Source organism: Python bivittatus, unplaced genomic scaffold (genome assembly GCF_059951505.1).
Source record: "Python bivittatus isolate LINGU-HERP-01145 unplaced genomic scaffold, Pbiv_v1 ctg000590_np1212, whole genome shotgun sequence".
Taxonomy (NCBI): Eukaryota; Metazoa; Chordata; class Lepidosauria; order Squamata; family Pythonidae; genus Python; species Python bivittatus.
The window spans coordinates 21,609,907-21,626,233 of NW_028277086.1; the positions used below are offsets into that span (position 1 = coordinate 21,609,907).

The window sequence follows — 16,327 nt, forward strand, 5'->3', positions numbered from 1 at the left end:
GCAGCTTTTTAAAAGAATCGCCAATGGACACAATGCGATTGCCCTTACCCACTCCAAATAATCTTTTCCTTTTAGTATATTAGTGAAGCCTTAAAAGGAGAAGTCACTAAAAAAGACCATAATTTATACTTTGTTTAAAATTTCTTAGACCTACTGCCACTTATACTAGTCTTATTTCAATAATTATAAGTCATTTGTTTCAGCGCTTAATCTTTTGAGAAATATGTTTAATTCTACCTTTTATATTTTCAGGTTCCATTTTTAATACAGTCTCACAGTCTTGAAGAGCATTCTGCCAGTTCTGGAGTTTTATTTCTGCCTGAGCTCTGTTATTGTATGCAGCTACAGTAGGGAATGCAGATATGCTCCTGCAAAAAGCAAAATATAGGAAGCCGGTTGAAATCAACCCAGACAATTCAATAAATAGTTACTAGCAGCTTAATGCTTGATGATTTAATTGTTGCATCAGTTTTTACAGCCAAAACTCACTTTTAACAGACATATGCAACATTGTCCTCAGTTTGCAAATACTTATTTGCATTACTACAGAAAGAATTAGGTGAGATATAGTTCAGAAATCCAAAAGAAACATTTGCGCATATTCAAAGGCAATCAAAGGCAAGATCCAGTGGGGAAAAAAATGACATAATCAGAGCAGATGCAATCAACTCTGATCAAATAATTAACAGGAAAAAAAGCATGTTGAAAAGGGCACATAAAAATCTGAACAGAAATAATTTTCTACAGTGAGATCACCATACCTGTGTTTCTTGATATAACAGCTCGAATAAATTCAGCTTTCAATGGGAAGTTTTGCTATAATATAAACCTTCATGTAATATCTTGCCATAATACAAAGATTAAATTGGAAAAGCTCATCAGTGCACTGTTCTACCCACTAGCTTTGTCAAAATAAACATTCAGAATGGTGTTGCTGTAAACCAGACCTAGTTTGATTCCCTTTTCTTTTCTTTTCTTTTCTTTCCTATCTTTAATTTATTTTGCTTACTGCTTATTTATTTCATAATGTTGCTTCTCCCAAAAGGGAAGAGCATGTTCCGGATATGTGCATGTATCTGTGGTTGTTCTCTGGTGATAGTGACATCTCCAACATTGAATTGGGAGGGAACAGAGATCATTTATTTGCATCTGACTAAGCTTCATCATACAAGACATTGCAGAGAGGTTCCCCCTTGTCGTGTTCAACTTCCAGCTGCAGAGGAAAGCTGTAGCTGTCCGTTTTTGTGCTTGGTGCTCAGGAAAAAAAAAATTACTGCCCTTTGCCGAAACAATTCCCAAATCTCCCTTTGGTCTTAGCAATAAAGACTGTGAAACAATCACAATTATCCAGGAATACAGCATGAGACCATGAAAGGAACTGATTCTATGATCCTAAATTAACCAAGTTTGGTTCTGCAGCTAGAATTATCAAAATACCCTGAGTTGGGCTTTCATTTGACAAATTCATATTCTAATCCCTACTTGTCTAATGAAGGAGTACAAACTTCAGGATCATTTTCTGTAGCCCTGCAAGACCTACAGTGGGGCAAAAAAGTATTTAGTCAGTCACCAATTGTGCAAGTTCTCCCACTTAAAAAGATGAGAGAGGCCTGTAATTTTCATCATAGGTATACCTCAACTATGAGAGACAAAATGGGGAAAAAAATCCAGAAAATCACATTGTCTGATTTTTAAAGAATTTATTTGCAAATCATGGTGGAAAATAAGTATTTGGTCACCTACAAACAAGCAAGATGTCTGGCTCTCACAGACCTGTAACTACTTCTTTAAGAGGCTCCTCTGTCCTCCATTTGTTACCTGTAGTAATGGCACCTGTTTGACCTTGTTATCAGTATAAAAGACACCTGTCCACAACCTCAAACAGTCACACTCCAAACTCCACTATGGCCAAGACTGAAGAGCTGTTGAAGGACACCAGCAACAAAATTGTAGACCTGTACCAGGCTGGGAAGACTGAATCTGCAATAGGCAAGCAGCTTGGTGTGAAGAAATCAACTGTGGGAGCAATAATTAGAAAATGGAAGACATACAAGACCACTGATAATCTCCCTCGATCTGGGGCTCTGTGCAAGATCTCACCCTGTGGGGTCAAAATGATCACAAGAACGGTGAGCAAAAATCCCAGAACCACACGGGGGGACCTAGTGAATGATCTGCAGAGAGCTGGGACCAAAGTAACAAAGGCTACCATCAGTAACACACTATGCCACCAGGGACTCAAATCCTGCAGCGCCAGACGTGTCCCCCTGCTTAAGCCAGTACATGTCTGGGCCTGTCTGAAGTTTGCTAGAGAGCATTTGGATGATCCAGAAGAGGATTGGGAGAATGTCATATGGTCAGATGAAACCAAAGTAGAACGTTTTGGTCTAAACTCAACTGTGTTTGGAGGAGAGAGAATGCTGAGTTGCATCCAAAGAACACCATACCTACTGTGAAGCATGGGGGTGGAAACATCATGCTTTGGGGCTGTTTTTCTGCAAAGGGACCAGGACGACTGATCCGTGTAAAGGAAAGAATGAATGGGGCCATGTATCGTGAGATTTTGAGTGAACACCTCCTTCCATCAGCAAGGGCATTGAAGATGAAATGTGGTTGGGTCTTTCAGCATGACAATGATCCCAAACACACTGCCCGGGCAACGAAGGAGTGGCTTCATAAGAAGCATTTCAAGGTCCTGGAGTGGCCTAGCCAGTCTCCAGATCTCAACCCCATGGAAAGCCTTTGGAGGGAGTTGAAAGTCTGTGTTGCCCAGCGACAGCCCCAAAATATCACTGCTCTAGAGGAGATCTGCATGGAGGAATGGGCCAAAATACCAGCAACAGTGTGTGAAAACCTTGTGAAGACTTAAAGAAAACGTTTGACCTCTGTCATTGCCAACAAAGGATATATAACAAAGTACTGAGATTAACTTTTGATATTGACCTTTTCCACCATGATTTGCAAATAAATTCTTTAAAAATCAGACAATGTGATTTTCTGGATTTTTTTCCCCATTTTGTCTCTCATAGTTGAGGTATACCTATGATGAAAATTACAGGCCTCTCTCATCTTTTTAAGTGGGAGAACTTGCACAATTGGTGGCTGACTAAATACTTTTTTGCCCCACTGTATTTCACGAAAGACCACAAGAAAAGGTAATCTTTATCATAGCTATAAGTCTGTATATAGTTAGACTATTAAATTCCAGTAAATATGCATGATATAAGCAGCATGTCTGTAGTACAGTTTGTAGCCTTTTCTTCCAGTTGTAAAACATTCACAGAGGTTCCAGAATACTAATTTGATAGATTCTCCTTATAGGACATAAGAACTCCCATCTGATTATTATTTTGAAAGCAAATATTTAAGTTTCTTAATTTGTTCAATAGCTCTTAATCAAAGCCAAAGTATAATTATTGTAATAAATTGGCAAGAATCATTCAAATAGCAGTAACTTACCGACTATAGTATGCAATTGCTTCTTTATAGTCACCTGTGACAAATGCTTCATTACCTTTTTCTTTTTCACGATGAGCAGCCGATGTCTTTTCTTTTGTAGTCATACCTAGAAAATTCTTATTATAAATGAAAAGAACAACATTTGCAGGCAAAAGCACTTCTATAAAAATATTTTAACTTTCATAGCTATGGGTGATTTATAAAAGTGCACTGATCTGGCAAGCAGTAATTCTGCATTTCAATAATTCTATGGTAGGATACAGATTTTGCATGCAGGGGTATCGTAGGTTTAATTCTCAGTATGTCTAGTTAAAAGGATCTCAAGTAGCAAAGGTGGAACATACTTCTGCCTGAGACCTTAGGCAACAGTGTCAACTAATGAACAGCTGTAGGCTAGAAGCCAATGATCTTGCTCAGTATATAAGGAAGTTTGAGTGGGTTAACTCTGTCAGGACTGAAGTGATAACAGTTGATGCTGTTCTTTGTAATTTTTAATTTTGTTATGTAAACAGTCACTTCCAACATGGTAAGGATAAGGATAAGTTTTAAAAATTCATTTTCAAAATAACTGGCTTCTACTACTAGTTTAACTACTTCACTGGAGAAGATATGCAATCAGAAAAATGTTTTTGCTTGTTTGTTTTACTGATGTCAATGCTATCTCTTCAGAGACAAAGCATAATAAAATGGTAGAATTTTTATTATAAAAGCAGAATAACATTCTATGTTTCTGAGAATGGGAATTTAAACATTTGAGATATAGATATAGATGTCATTAAGATATACAATATAATTAACCAAAGTTTCCAAAGTGCCATAATTTTTAGAGCATCAATTATTTCTGAAACAAGAACTGCTTTTATGGTATTAGACCTCTTACACTGTAACAAAACAAACTATACGTTCCTTGGGGATTATTTACCTGTTGTGTTTATCTCTGCATTTGGTAATTTTATGGTATCATTAATGCTGGTTTTAGAATAATTGTCTTCTTGGTCCTCAATTTTGGAACATTCTTTTTCCACATCAAACCTTAAATTCAAAATGATTTAGTGGAATTTTTTTTAATTACAGTAAGATTTAATTACAATATGGTTTAAGGGCAAAACAATATCCTTTACTTGAAGCCAGTGATCCATCACAGCCCATGTGGCCAACCAATAAAAGCAGTGCTCCCTCACAATCCCAGGCAGCTGTCTTTCCCAGTGCAGGTACTAGAAACACATATACCAACAACACCAGGGATTGAATCTGGGTCATAAGGACACTTTGCATACAGTTATGTCCCAATAGGTAAAAGCATCTCTCCATTACAAGTAATTAGCAGAAGGTATCCAACATACTTATCCCATTCTCTGTAGTCCCTTGGTATATTTTTCTTCTTTTGCTTTGTTTTTGCAGTTTTATTCTGTAACAGTCAGACATTACAGAAATATTTTTAATAAATAAATAAATTTGTTTTGCTATTGTTTACCAGAGATAAAGATTCACTCAAGGTGAGCTCAACTCTCGCAATAAATGGCCATGCTAGCTTACAATTGTCAGTAACTTCTTGATCTAAATTAAGTTTCTTTAGTGATTAGGGTACTGGTTGAGGACTGGGGAGATACTGATTCAAGTTCCCTCTCACCCTGAAAACTCACTGAATAACTTTAGGTCAGTCATTATCTCTTAGTAGTTGTGAAAAAAAAATGGGAGGATCCAGTGCCATGTATGTTGCCTTGAGCTCATAAAGGAAAGGTAGAAAATAAATCTAACATAAATAAGTAAATATCTTCAACAACTGTTTCAAGATACATGCATTCTAGGGAGGTCACTGAATTCATTTTAAGACCACAATTAAATAAAATGTATCAAATTGGACACACAACTTAAGAGCTTCTTAAATTTTTTAAATTACAAATATTATCATCTGCAAACATCTAGTGAAGAATGGCACTTTCGCTCTCTCTTCCCCTTTCCCCACAAAGTATAAAATTCACATATTGATATTGTATAACCTGACTTAGGGAATGATGGTTCTCTGAACTACGAATTGGTGGTAAATTTTCCACATTTTCTTTGAAAACTTCAGTTGTAGCATATCGCATTTTATACTCATCTTCTTTCATTTCTGTAATCCAGCTCTAAAACAAACAGATAACTTTGATTTGCTATATTTCAAATCTGCAACCTAAACATTCCAGGTAACAATACACTTTTTACAGATGCATTAATGATTTTCTAATCTTTTTACTGCAGTTTCAGCAAGAGAGAAAATAGGTATATAAACCAAGCCAATACAGGTAGTCCTCGACTTACGACCACAATTGTGTCCGGAACTTCTGTCACTAAGCGATGCGGTCATTAAATCAGTCATGCCCAATACTACAACCTTTTTTGCCATTAAGCAAATCATCATGGTCATTAAGCAAAACATGCAGTCATTAAGTGAATCCAACTTCCTCCATTGACTTTATTTGTCAGAAGCCCCCTGAGAAAGTTGCGAATGGCAATCATGTGACCCCAGAACACTGCAACCATTGTAAATACATGCCGGTTGCAAAGCACCCAAATTCTGATCCCATGACCATGGGGATGCTGCAACCGTCGTAAGTGTGAGGACTTGTTGTAAGTCACTTTTTTCAGCATAACTTTGAATGGTTGTTAAACGAATGGTCGTAAGTCGAGGACTACCTGTACTGTGCGCGCATGTGTGTGTGTGTGCAAATGATTTTCTTAATACACTTTTCAATTGTTCTAGACTACAATTCTAATAAACCCCTGAGTAGTATAGATTTGCAGTCTAATATAGCTGGAGATGTAATAAAAAAGCATATAGTATATTGCTATCTCTCATAAAAACAGGATCTCAGATAAAGTACTTTGTATGACAATAATGTTAAAATTTAAGACCAAGAATTATTAAAACTTGTTTATTCACCAAATAGATGAATCTAGTCTGTTGAAGGCAGTCAGCTGAGAATAGGAGGGGGAAATGAGCAGGGAACTAGATGAAACCCTAAATTATTATTCTCACATTATAGAATGAAGTTATGAATTACCATCATGTCATCATTTATTTTTTTCCATTCTTCAGTAGTAAAATCAGAAGCAGTGGCTACAGGTTTTTCTTTTCGAAGAACTCTGCTATTTGGAGCCAAACACTCAATGCGGTTTTCACAAAATAATGTAAGGTGAGGGAAAAAACCCTCCTCACCTGACCTAAGATAAACAGGACATTACATCACCAACTGAACACATATTTGTTATACGTTACTATTCCATCAGTTAAAGCATAAATAATAATACTTGCATGAAATACTTGTCCTCCCCTCCCCACCATGAATAAAAACCCTCAACTTTGGGAGTTTTTGTAGAATCACCACTCTCAACACACACAAACATATCTAGAGTCAATTGCTATTTGATTTGCTATACACATTTGGCTTGCCAATTACTTTTGCTATAGTTCTTGTTTTGTATATTTTCCCCTACTTTTTTAACTTAATCAGATTTAGAGCTTCCACCTACACTAAATCAAAAAAAGACCTCTAGAAATCTAAATGTTCTTACCAACTTAAATGAATTTAGCAAGAAATTTTTTAAATCTGTCATTTCAATATAATGACAGATAAAATTTTAATTGCAAATTATTACATCCTATGATAGCCTTCATAATAAAAGGCAAGACACTCATTGCAAGGATCACCACTTCATTTTCTTCATCTATTTTTACTGTAATAAGAAATAATCATTTAAATGTTACCTTAATATCTTGAGGATCTTTTCTAAATGCTTAACATCAGTGCATTTTTCAATGAATTTGTAGTCCAGATGGTCAATAGGAATTTGGTATGTTTTCGTGGTTTCATGACCCAACCAGGATGACATTTGATTAGCACTGATAACTAGAAACATAGAATTTAATAATTTCCAATATATTTTCTCAAGATTATTTATGCAATTGCACAAGTTATAAAATAAAATGCTATAATCTGTTCAAGCCTATTGAAAACTATTTTCAAATATAGAAGAAAGATGTCAGTCTCAACCTTAATTTTGACCTGGATCAGCTTGCAGCAGCTGTATACAACTTTTGGTATCAGTAGCCCTATCTGAATTTGAGACCATGTTCTTCATGCTCTCACAAAATTGCTGCTACATTAGATGTGATTAATCATAAACAACCATTTACCAGTTCAGAAGGAAAGCAGGTGAGACTGCTCCATATTATACTCTGTAGTCCCTAAAATGTTCTCCACCACTCTAAGTTACTTTCAGTTTTTGTCCTGGGCACCATTTTATTCAAATATATCCAAGGAGGCCTGTGTGGGTCCCACAGGCATTCTAATAAATAAAGACAATACCAACTCCAGCTACTTTTGCTTTACAATATGTTTTCCCATTTACAGTGGGGCAAAAAAGTATTTAGTCAGCCACCAATTGTGCAAGCTCTCCCACTTAAAAAGATGAGAGAGGCCTGTAATTTTCATCATAGGTATACCTCAACTATGAGAGACAAAATGGGGGAAAAAATCCAGAAAATCACATTGTCTGATTTTTAAAGAATTTATAATTAAAACAAAATTTAAATAAAACAATATGAGATGGGAAAGAGAACAGAAACATAAGGCAAAATACTTTCAGACTTTCCTCATGTACCTCTTTTATACATGCCAGCTTTTTTATTTGAAATCATCAAACAGAACCATTTCTGGGACTAGAACTACAGTATTTTAAATTCTACACTTCTATTAAGTATGAAGGAACTCACAAAAGAAACCAAGTGAGAATGATAATTTGTTACCAACTTGCCTCTGCATTTCTAAGAAACCAGAATTCTTTAGAATTATGATATTAAATCAAGATATAATGTACTCTCCTAAGGAAATATATTAACTATTCAAAGATTCCAGTATTGGTGATAATAACCTGACATCTGATAATGTTGGCCTATATTCAACAATAGACAGCTAGACTAATACTGATATTACAGGGTTTTTTTCCTTCTATCCCTGCTCTGCACCCCCTAAATATGATCTGAAAGGTCATTGAATCTTCTGGAGCAGATTTATGGCTGCTCAGAAGAAAAAAGAAATCTATTCTACTGCCAAAAGCACACCTTTTTCAAATCACATTATAGATGATGTTGCAAAGATATTTAAATCCCTTAAATAAAGGGATATTTCATAATTTTATCAAACTATTATTTTTAATATTATTCTGCCCTTAAGTTAAGCCCATGAGATGGTAGCAAGCAAAGAAATAAAAATGAAAAACAGGTTTATAAATTCATTTTTGCTATTTACGGACAACTAGAGTAGCTATCACAATGAGTGGTATATTGGACTTTAGGGGCTAAATAGCTCATTTTAATTTTATGACTGCAAAACCCAGAGTGTAAAAATATCCAGTTGCTCTTTGGAATTTCATCATTTACTGAATAAGTTATTCATGCTGAAAAATACCGCTCAATTATCACTTTTTCCCTTTGTCCACTCTGGCATCACAAGAGATTTTTACCCATAAGATAATTATAATAGGTTTTATATGCAAAGATGTATTATAGGAATCAGTACTTTGATTTAAATCAACTGCGTAACTGCAGAAAAATGTAACTGGAGAAATGTAACTTAACTGGAGAAATGTAATGGGAAATCTTCATTTTTCTTCAATTACACAGTTGATTTAAATCAAAGGAGTACTGATTCCTATAATACATCTTTGCATATAACCATTTATATTTTGTAACATATAACATGTCATGTTACAGTATTTTGCCACATCAGGCAAATGCGCCTATCACTCTACAACTAGTATTTTGTGCTACAAAATTTTAAACATAGTAAATGACCATCTTGGAAATTATTTTTGGTTTTCTTTGGAATTACATTATGATATGTTAAAGTATATTCTAGCACAAGCCATACCCTTCACTCAAAAAGCAGCTAAATTGTTTCATTACAAGTGATACAATAAAAAATTGAAAGCCAATGACATCTCCCCTTTCTAGTCAAATCAAATCTTTAAAATTCAGATTTCATGCATCTTGCTGGAATTAATGCTTATACACAACTTACCCCACTTTGTTTTTATCAGTGAACTCTAAAACACACACAAAAAAACCCAGGAGAAATGTATAAAGAGTAGCAACAAGGCACAGTTTTCGTTAAGAGGGAAGATGTTCATGTAAAAGCCCTCTGTCGTTATAAAATGATATAGCAGCCTTTTTTTCCAAATGATTAGCAACTGTTGCTATGTACTAAACTGAAAAATATGGCTTCCTGAGATTCACAAAATCTGTTAACCTAATCCACTGTTTCTTAAAGTTTGGACCTACGACCCCCAGGGGTGCACCAAGACCCTCTCAGGGGTCCGCAAACTTGAAATTGTTTGCCAGCCTATGTTGAAAAAAAACACAATATTAAAATCCTATCAAACAATTGTGAGAAGTGGTTAGCAGCAGTGAATACATCAATTTTAATTTTTAATATGGTAAACATCGACAAATATAACCCATACAAGCAAAAGCTCTTTTGAGGTCCTCCATCATTTTTAAAAGTGGGAAGGAGTCCAGCACAACGCTGGCTGGGGAATTCTGGGAGTTGAAGTCCACCCCTCTTAAAGTTGCCAGGTTTGGAAAACACCGCTCTAGAGGCCTTTAAGCCAAGGCCAGGATGAGGCCCCTTTGTTCCCCCTCAATTACAATTCCCAACAACGCCAACAGCAAGAGATGCTGGGAGTTGCCGTTCAATCACATCTACGATCCAAGACACGGAAGAAAAGGCGGATGGAAATGGAAGGCGAGTATTGCCTCAGCTCCCCGTCACCCTGCCCTGCCCCTCCCCAAACGAAACCCGTGTTCACGGCGCTCACGGGCAGCCCTCCTCCGCTGGCACCCTCCAACTGTCCCTATTGGTATCCCCCAAAAAACTTTCCCGCTCTTCCCGATTCCTCTGCATCCCACCCCCTTTCCCTTCTCGCTGACTCCGTCTCCCGGGCTACCCCACTCTCGGACTGGTACCTGTTTCAAGAAAAGCCGAGCGCCCCCCCGCCGCTTCTCAACAGTCCCGTCCCAGAAGAGATGGTGCGAGACGGGCGCCCCCCCCTCCGCCGTCGACGTCAGCAGCCAGTTACCCCCACGCGCTCGCACCTGAGAGGCTCCGCCGGTTGACCCGCTCGACTGCCAGAAAGCACTTTCCCTCTAGGCGAGATACTCGGTACCTGAAGCGCATGCGTGGAAAGCCCCCCGCTTTCCCCTCCAGGGAGGAGGGGGCGTGGCGGCGTTGGACGGTCGCTATGGCGACACTGGGAAAGACGCCGCGTGGGAAAGAAGGCACTCGCCCCCATTTTAAAATGAAGGGAAGAGCGTATCATCTTACACAGTACGAGTCGACTGAATATTTTATTGAGCTTGCGGATTCTTTCCCGTTTCTCCTTCCACGCAAGGCAGCTTAGCAAAGGAATGGAACATGAAACAAAGGGGTATCAGCGTCACCAGCACATTAAGTCGTTAAGCAGAACAAAACGTAGCTTGGATTAAGTATTAAATACCCGGAGGGGCCGCGTTTGCTTCAATACATCCAAGAAAGATAACCAGGTTTCACATAAGTAATGCAAAGCAGGTGGGAAATCAGACTGAGTTCTTCCATCTGCTTATTGGAAATTATGATACAGCATCAGACCCAATTTCCTACAATAGGTATTCTCTATGCTAACCTATCTCTTCACTTATAGCAGTAAGCACTAATTGTTCATCTGAAACTATTCTAAAGTATTTAAAGCTGCTTCAGTAGAGTTAAAGAGAAGGGGGGGGGAACTGTTGTATTCTATTCAACAAAACACTTATAAAAATCAATTCAAATTTCTGTAGAGGAGTTCCCACTTTTAAATCCTTTCTTCTGTCATATTTTAGCCTTCATTTTCCAAGAAATTAAAATAGCATATATACACATACTGATATATTTTTTCTGTACTTTGCATGATGTTGTTTCCCCCAAAAGGTGAATATTGGGCATACACTGTTATATTTATAACCAGCCTGTCAAATAAGGCTGAAAGGAAATGACTGGGTATCTCTGTGAGCTTAATGGCTGGAGGATCTGAATCTTTGTTTTATGTTCCAAGCCTGACACTACATTCCTCCACACTGATGCTGAACCTTCCTTCTCTCATTTCAAACCAAACAGAGTTTAGTCATTTTAATTAGATTGTACAATCGCCCTATAACTTGTAAGTTTAAATCTGTTCAAATTTCACTTCTAAACAAAGAGTCAACAAAACATTTGGATACAATTTTATTGCAAGAACCAAAATGGGAGAATGTACTTGCTTAAACAAAATCAATACATGAAGAATAAACATAAGTTCAGATTAATTAGATGCATCTTCTGTTCTCTTCATCGGGCATCAAATACAACTACTATGACAGAGTTAAGGAAATGATTGGAAAGTACCAAAAATGGTAATTATAATAAAAATTATGCACATAATCTTAATATAATTTACAGTGGATAAGTACTAGAGCAGTTGCCCCTTAGCTGGCCTTCTGTCATATGTATACTGTCTTGTAGTTCACAAACCATTATTTCTAACTGGAGGCCTACACATACATTCTATAAACTTACCTACAATCCTTCTATTGCTCTGCTCCACTGAGAAACAGATAAAACTGGCAAATAATAAAAGAATTTTCTAAACCAGATCCAATACATGCATGTTCATCAAGGTCCCTTGACAAAACTGATTCTGCCCATCCTGTCCAATAATCTCAACAGGGGCTTCTGAAAGTTTCAACTCCATGAGAAGTACATATGGCTTGGATTAGAACATGTTTCCCCTAGAGATATAAGTAGCAACCTCCTTCCTTGAATTCTGCAAAGTGGTTAAAATATTTTTATTCCATTATGTTTTTGAACCAGACTGATAGATACATACAAGATGGAACTCTATTATTTTGCTTTAATCTGTTGTTTGTTTTCTACCTTAATACCACCCAGAATCTCACAACTGGGGTATCTACAAGTATCATGAATAAATAAAAGTCAGGTCAACATCTATTATTTACAGGACACTGCACTGAAGAAAAATGGGGGTGCTGCATGTAAAAACTCCCCCCCCCACACACACTATTTTAAATGTACCATTATGCCTCCTCCTTCTTCCCAAAGTAAAGTAGTAAAGGTCTGTTTTCCTCTCTTAGGTGGCTGGAAACCTGAAGAGAAATTGATTTAAAAATGTTTTGAAAGGAAATATTAAACGGGGACAGCAAATGCTGGCATAGATAGATGTGGCAGAGACTGCTTCCACTAGTAACATCTACAAGAAGTCACTTGAGATAATGGGTGACAAGGCATTATAATGTTATATACTTTAAAGCTGTGATGAGCCTGCTTTAAAGTTCTTCTAAATCAGATCCAATATTTGCAGTGTAGTAGTAAACTGTATGATTCTACTTTATAGTTCATTTTAAGAAGCTTTTCATACTATCCTAATTTTACAGTATGATTCATCTTTTCTACATGGGTAGTATATGAAGTAAAACAGACTCATATGCTGCTATATATATGTAGCTGAAGTTGGCAAATCACTGTATAAGCATAAAATGACATCATAGCATTAGATTATTAGAATCTAATTAATAGAATTAGATTATTAGATTAGAACAGGGGGACGCGGTGGCGCAGCGGCTTAATGACGCTGAAAGTTGCCGGCCAGAAATGGTCGACGCTTCAGCGGTTCGAGTCCAGCCTTCGCGTTAAACAGGGTGAGCTCCTGTTTCCTCCCCAGTTCCTGTCAACCCAACAGTTCGAAAACTCACGTGAGTAGATAAATGGGGACTCTCACTCCGGTGGGAGGAAAAATGCTGGCGGCGCCTTGCAAAAAAGGAGTCGGGAGCAGTTGCCGGTAAGCGCGAAAAACCACATGCGCCCGAAAAGGGCGCGAAGCAACAGAAACCCCGCCTCCTGTGCTCGCCAGCTGGGCTCTGCTCTAGGAAGGAGGCTCTGGCAAAACCACTTCCGAAAAACAATTGCCTTGAAAACTGCAAGGACTCGTCCAAGCAGTCACTGCAGAGTCAGCAATGACTGAGCGCAGACCAAAAAAAAAAAAAGCATTAGAGAGATACTAAAAGACAAAAATACAACAATTAAGATGTCCAAATACAAGGATACATCTTTTTGTTCTTTTCTTATACATTATTCTGTAACCACATTCTCTGCATCTGATAGGGTCTCTTGCTTTTATCTCATTTTCTTTGTGGCATTCTGAAAATAATAATGACAATATCTTATTAAGGTAAAATAAGAAAGGAAATAAAACTAAGCGTTAAGACATAGCAAAACAAAACATTTTATTGGAATGAAGTAAATTTTGCTAACCAACTTTCTGACTAGTCTTCAGTGTTGAAAAAAAAATATAATTAAAACTTCAATAATTTCTCCCCCCAGTAAAAACAGTCCTACTAGATTTCATGAATGGCACCTGATGTTCCTTTTCACAGGGTATCTAGAGGGAGGAGGCAAACTCATAGTAACTATAATATCTAGTTTATTTCCTCCCTCCTTACTCTTCTTCATAAACCAGAAAGACAGTCCTAGTATGGAAAGGAAACTCCAGAAGAGTACCTACAGTGATTTTTAGTTGTTTCCATATGTTCTATGGCACTCTAAAGTTTATAATTTTTTTAAAAAAAAATTAGGATTCAAGACTATAAGAAAAAAGCATGTGTTTATCAGTTTTATCAAGGATCTTAGTTAACCCCCCCAAAAAACAATCATATACCTTACACAGCTTTATTTCCGGCGTACCGGTGCATTACTTACCTCCACAGATGTATATCATAGGCTGCTGCTTTGGAGGAGGAGCATCTTCTTCTGTTTCCATACTCTGTAGTAAAAGGAAGCCAGTACGTTGAGGTTACATAATTTTCAAATATACATTTTCCTCCATAAATCCATTTCAGTCTTAGTGTTGAGAAAAATTAAAAATAAAAATAGATAACAAAAGGAAGGGAGCGTTTTTACCTAGCTAGTTAGGGTTAAGTAACCAGCCCCCAGATGGTCCTGGAAGCAAACAACACGAATGCCACAAATTAGCCCATCCCATGGCTTACCGCTGGCAGATTGATCTATGAAGTCTCACTCCGAGGGTCACAAGAAAATATGAACTGAAGAAGAAACACCGGGAAGGGACAAAAAATTCAGACTAGATCCGTCCAAACGAGGAGGATTCTTCAAAATAAACTGCTTAAGGAGACCTCTTCCGCTTATACGTCGTACCTCACACGCACGACTCTGTGGCGCACGTTGATGACGTAATCAAATAAAAAAACCTCTGTCGCCCGTGAGAGAAAGAGGTTGAGAGGTTTAGCGTCTCGGGTTTTCAATTACATGAATTGAGTTATTAATGTAATTGTATACGGTTTTATGAATATATATGTATTACTAGTTTGGTTTAGTAAACGAGAGCGGGGAGAGATTTCTTTCTCTTTTTCAATACACAATGAAATAAAATGTTTTAAAAGGTCCTGAAAGAACTTATGGGAGCTTGAAGATTCAGAATGTACTTAAAACAAGTTCTAATACCAACACCTATATCTGGACTTTATAGCTTTTGTTATAGCTACAGGCTGGTTGCAAGAAAAATAAACAGAAGATTGGCAAAATGCATCTCCTCACTGCTAAATAAAAAAATCTAATATTATGGGCAAGGTCTTACCCAGTCAAAGCCATAGCACTGGATCATGAGTAGATCCATTGAACTGATTGGGACAAGTTCATGAACTTGAATGCACCTATTTCAAACTACCGTGACTAAGTTCACACATTAGAAACCGTGCTTTGTTTAACCAAAGTTTATTGAAAAATCAGCTGGCCACTGTTTACAAGCCACAATGACTAGGTTCACACAACATACCAAAACCAAACCAATCATGTAAGATATGTAAGTTGTGCCTGCATGCAACCCATTGCTTTAAGGAAAATTCATTCTATTTCAGATCAGTTAATATATACTTCTCCCTAATGCTATATAAGCTCTGTAGAATACAAGAAACTGTTTAGTAAACATCTGTAGAGCTGTAAAGTTCACAATTCCTAAATCAACCTATCAGAGTAATAAGCATTCTTCACATAGAGGCAGTTCATAATGGCTGTATTCACATGACCTACTGAACTATAAACTAGTCAACCGCATTTTAGCCTAACATGTTGGCAGACATAGCCTTATTCATATATGGTTCAATATGTCCTGGACATTCAGAGAAGTGGGGGAATAAATCGTGAGTCAATGGACTACAGTTAAGCACGTGCTGCACGTACCAACACACACCCTGAAGTGCTCAAGCACTTCACAAACCCTGTCCTACAAGCAGCTTGTAAAATTGGTCAATATAGTATTCATTCCCAGCTCTGAACAGGGAGAATGGCGTCAGTATGGGGCTTACCTAAAGTGCCTTAAATAAGTAGCTGTGACAAGAGGTGTCATTCTTGTATCAATTCAATATTGTGAAAGGTGAACTTTTCAATACAGAATGAAGTGGGAATTCCAGTCGAGTTCACTGTGAATCGTGAAGGCGGGGAGCAGGTACTCCGCATCAGAACTAAATATAAACAGGTTTTATACCCGGCGTAAAGAGAACAGAAAACGTCCTAAAGGCAGCGGCTAAATAATGTACCCAGCGAAGCCCGGAGCAGAACTGTGGTAGACCGGGCGGAGATGGAGGATCAGGAGAGGGAAGAAGCGCGTCCAAGGAAAGCCAGTCTTCCTGCCGGCTTAACCGCCCTTCGCAGAGAGTCCCCCGCAGCAGCTGCCTTGCTTTGCCCAGCCCGGCTCAATTAGGCTCGGACAGCTGCAGCGCGGCGCCCGCTCTTCCTCCCCGCGTTCG

The 16,327-nt window shown here is 37.7% G+C and overlaps 2 protein-coding genes across 2 annotated transcripts in view; both read right to left on the reverse strand.

Moving 5' to 3' along the window:
* Positions 1-7,563, reverse strand: part of SPAG1 (sperm associated antigen 1) — a 34,055-nt gene extending 26,492 nt beyond the window's left edge. The window contains exons 1-7 of the mRNA XM_088149085.1: positions 7,208-7,563; positions 6,504-6,663; positions 5,460-5,585; positions 4,803-4,867; positions 4,382-4,491; positions 3,460-3,565; positions 238-368 (exon numbers count right to left, since the gene is read on the reverse strand). Of these exons, the coding sequence (XP_088005211.1) occupies positions 238-368; positions 3,460-3,565; positions 4,382-4,491; positions 4,803-4,867; positions 5,460-5,585; positions 6,504-6,663; positions 7,208-7,359 (850 nt within the window). The 5' untranslated portion in view covers positions 7,360-7,563. The remainder of the gene's footprint in view (positions 1-237; positions 369-3,459; positions 3,566-4,381; positions 4,492-4,802; positions 4,868-5,459; positions 5,586-6,503; positions 6,664-7,207) is intronic.
* Positions 7,564-11,704: 4,141 nt separating this feature from the next.
* Positions 11,705-14,736, reverse strand: POLR2K (RNA polymerase II, I and III subunit K). Its single transcript, XM_007427355.4, has 4 exons — positions 14,555-14,736; positions 14,265-14,328; positions 13,614-13,706; positions 11,705-11,863 (listed from the first exon to the last, which is right to left on the reverse strand). The coding sequence occupies exons 2-4, from the start codon at positions 14,323-14,325 to the stop codon at positions 11,841-11,843; spliced, it is 177 nt and encodes a 58-aa protein (XP_007427417.1). The 5' UTR covers positions 14,326-14,328; positions 14,555-14,736; the 3' UTR covers positions 11,705-11,840.
* Between the last annotated feature and the right edge of the window lie 1,591 nt (positions 14,737-16,327).

Bases quoted from the DNA above. Each gene is read 5' to 3' on its own strand.
- POLR2K (XM_007427355.4), bottom strand. From the start codon at position 14,325: ATGGAAACAGAAGAAGATGCTCCTCCTCCAAAGCAGCAGCCTATGATA. The intron at 13,707-14,264 runs GTAAGTAATGCA...TATTATTTTCAG, and splicing joins TATGATATACATCTGTGGAG to AATGCCACAAAGAAAATGAG. The intron at 11,864-13,613 runs GTATCCTTGTAT...ACTCTGTCATAG, and splicing joins TAAGAAAAGAACAAAAAGAT to TAGTTGTATTTGATGCCCGA.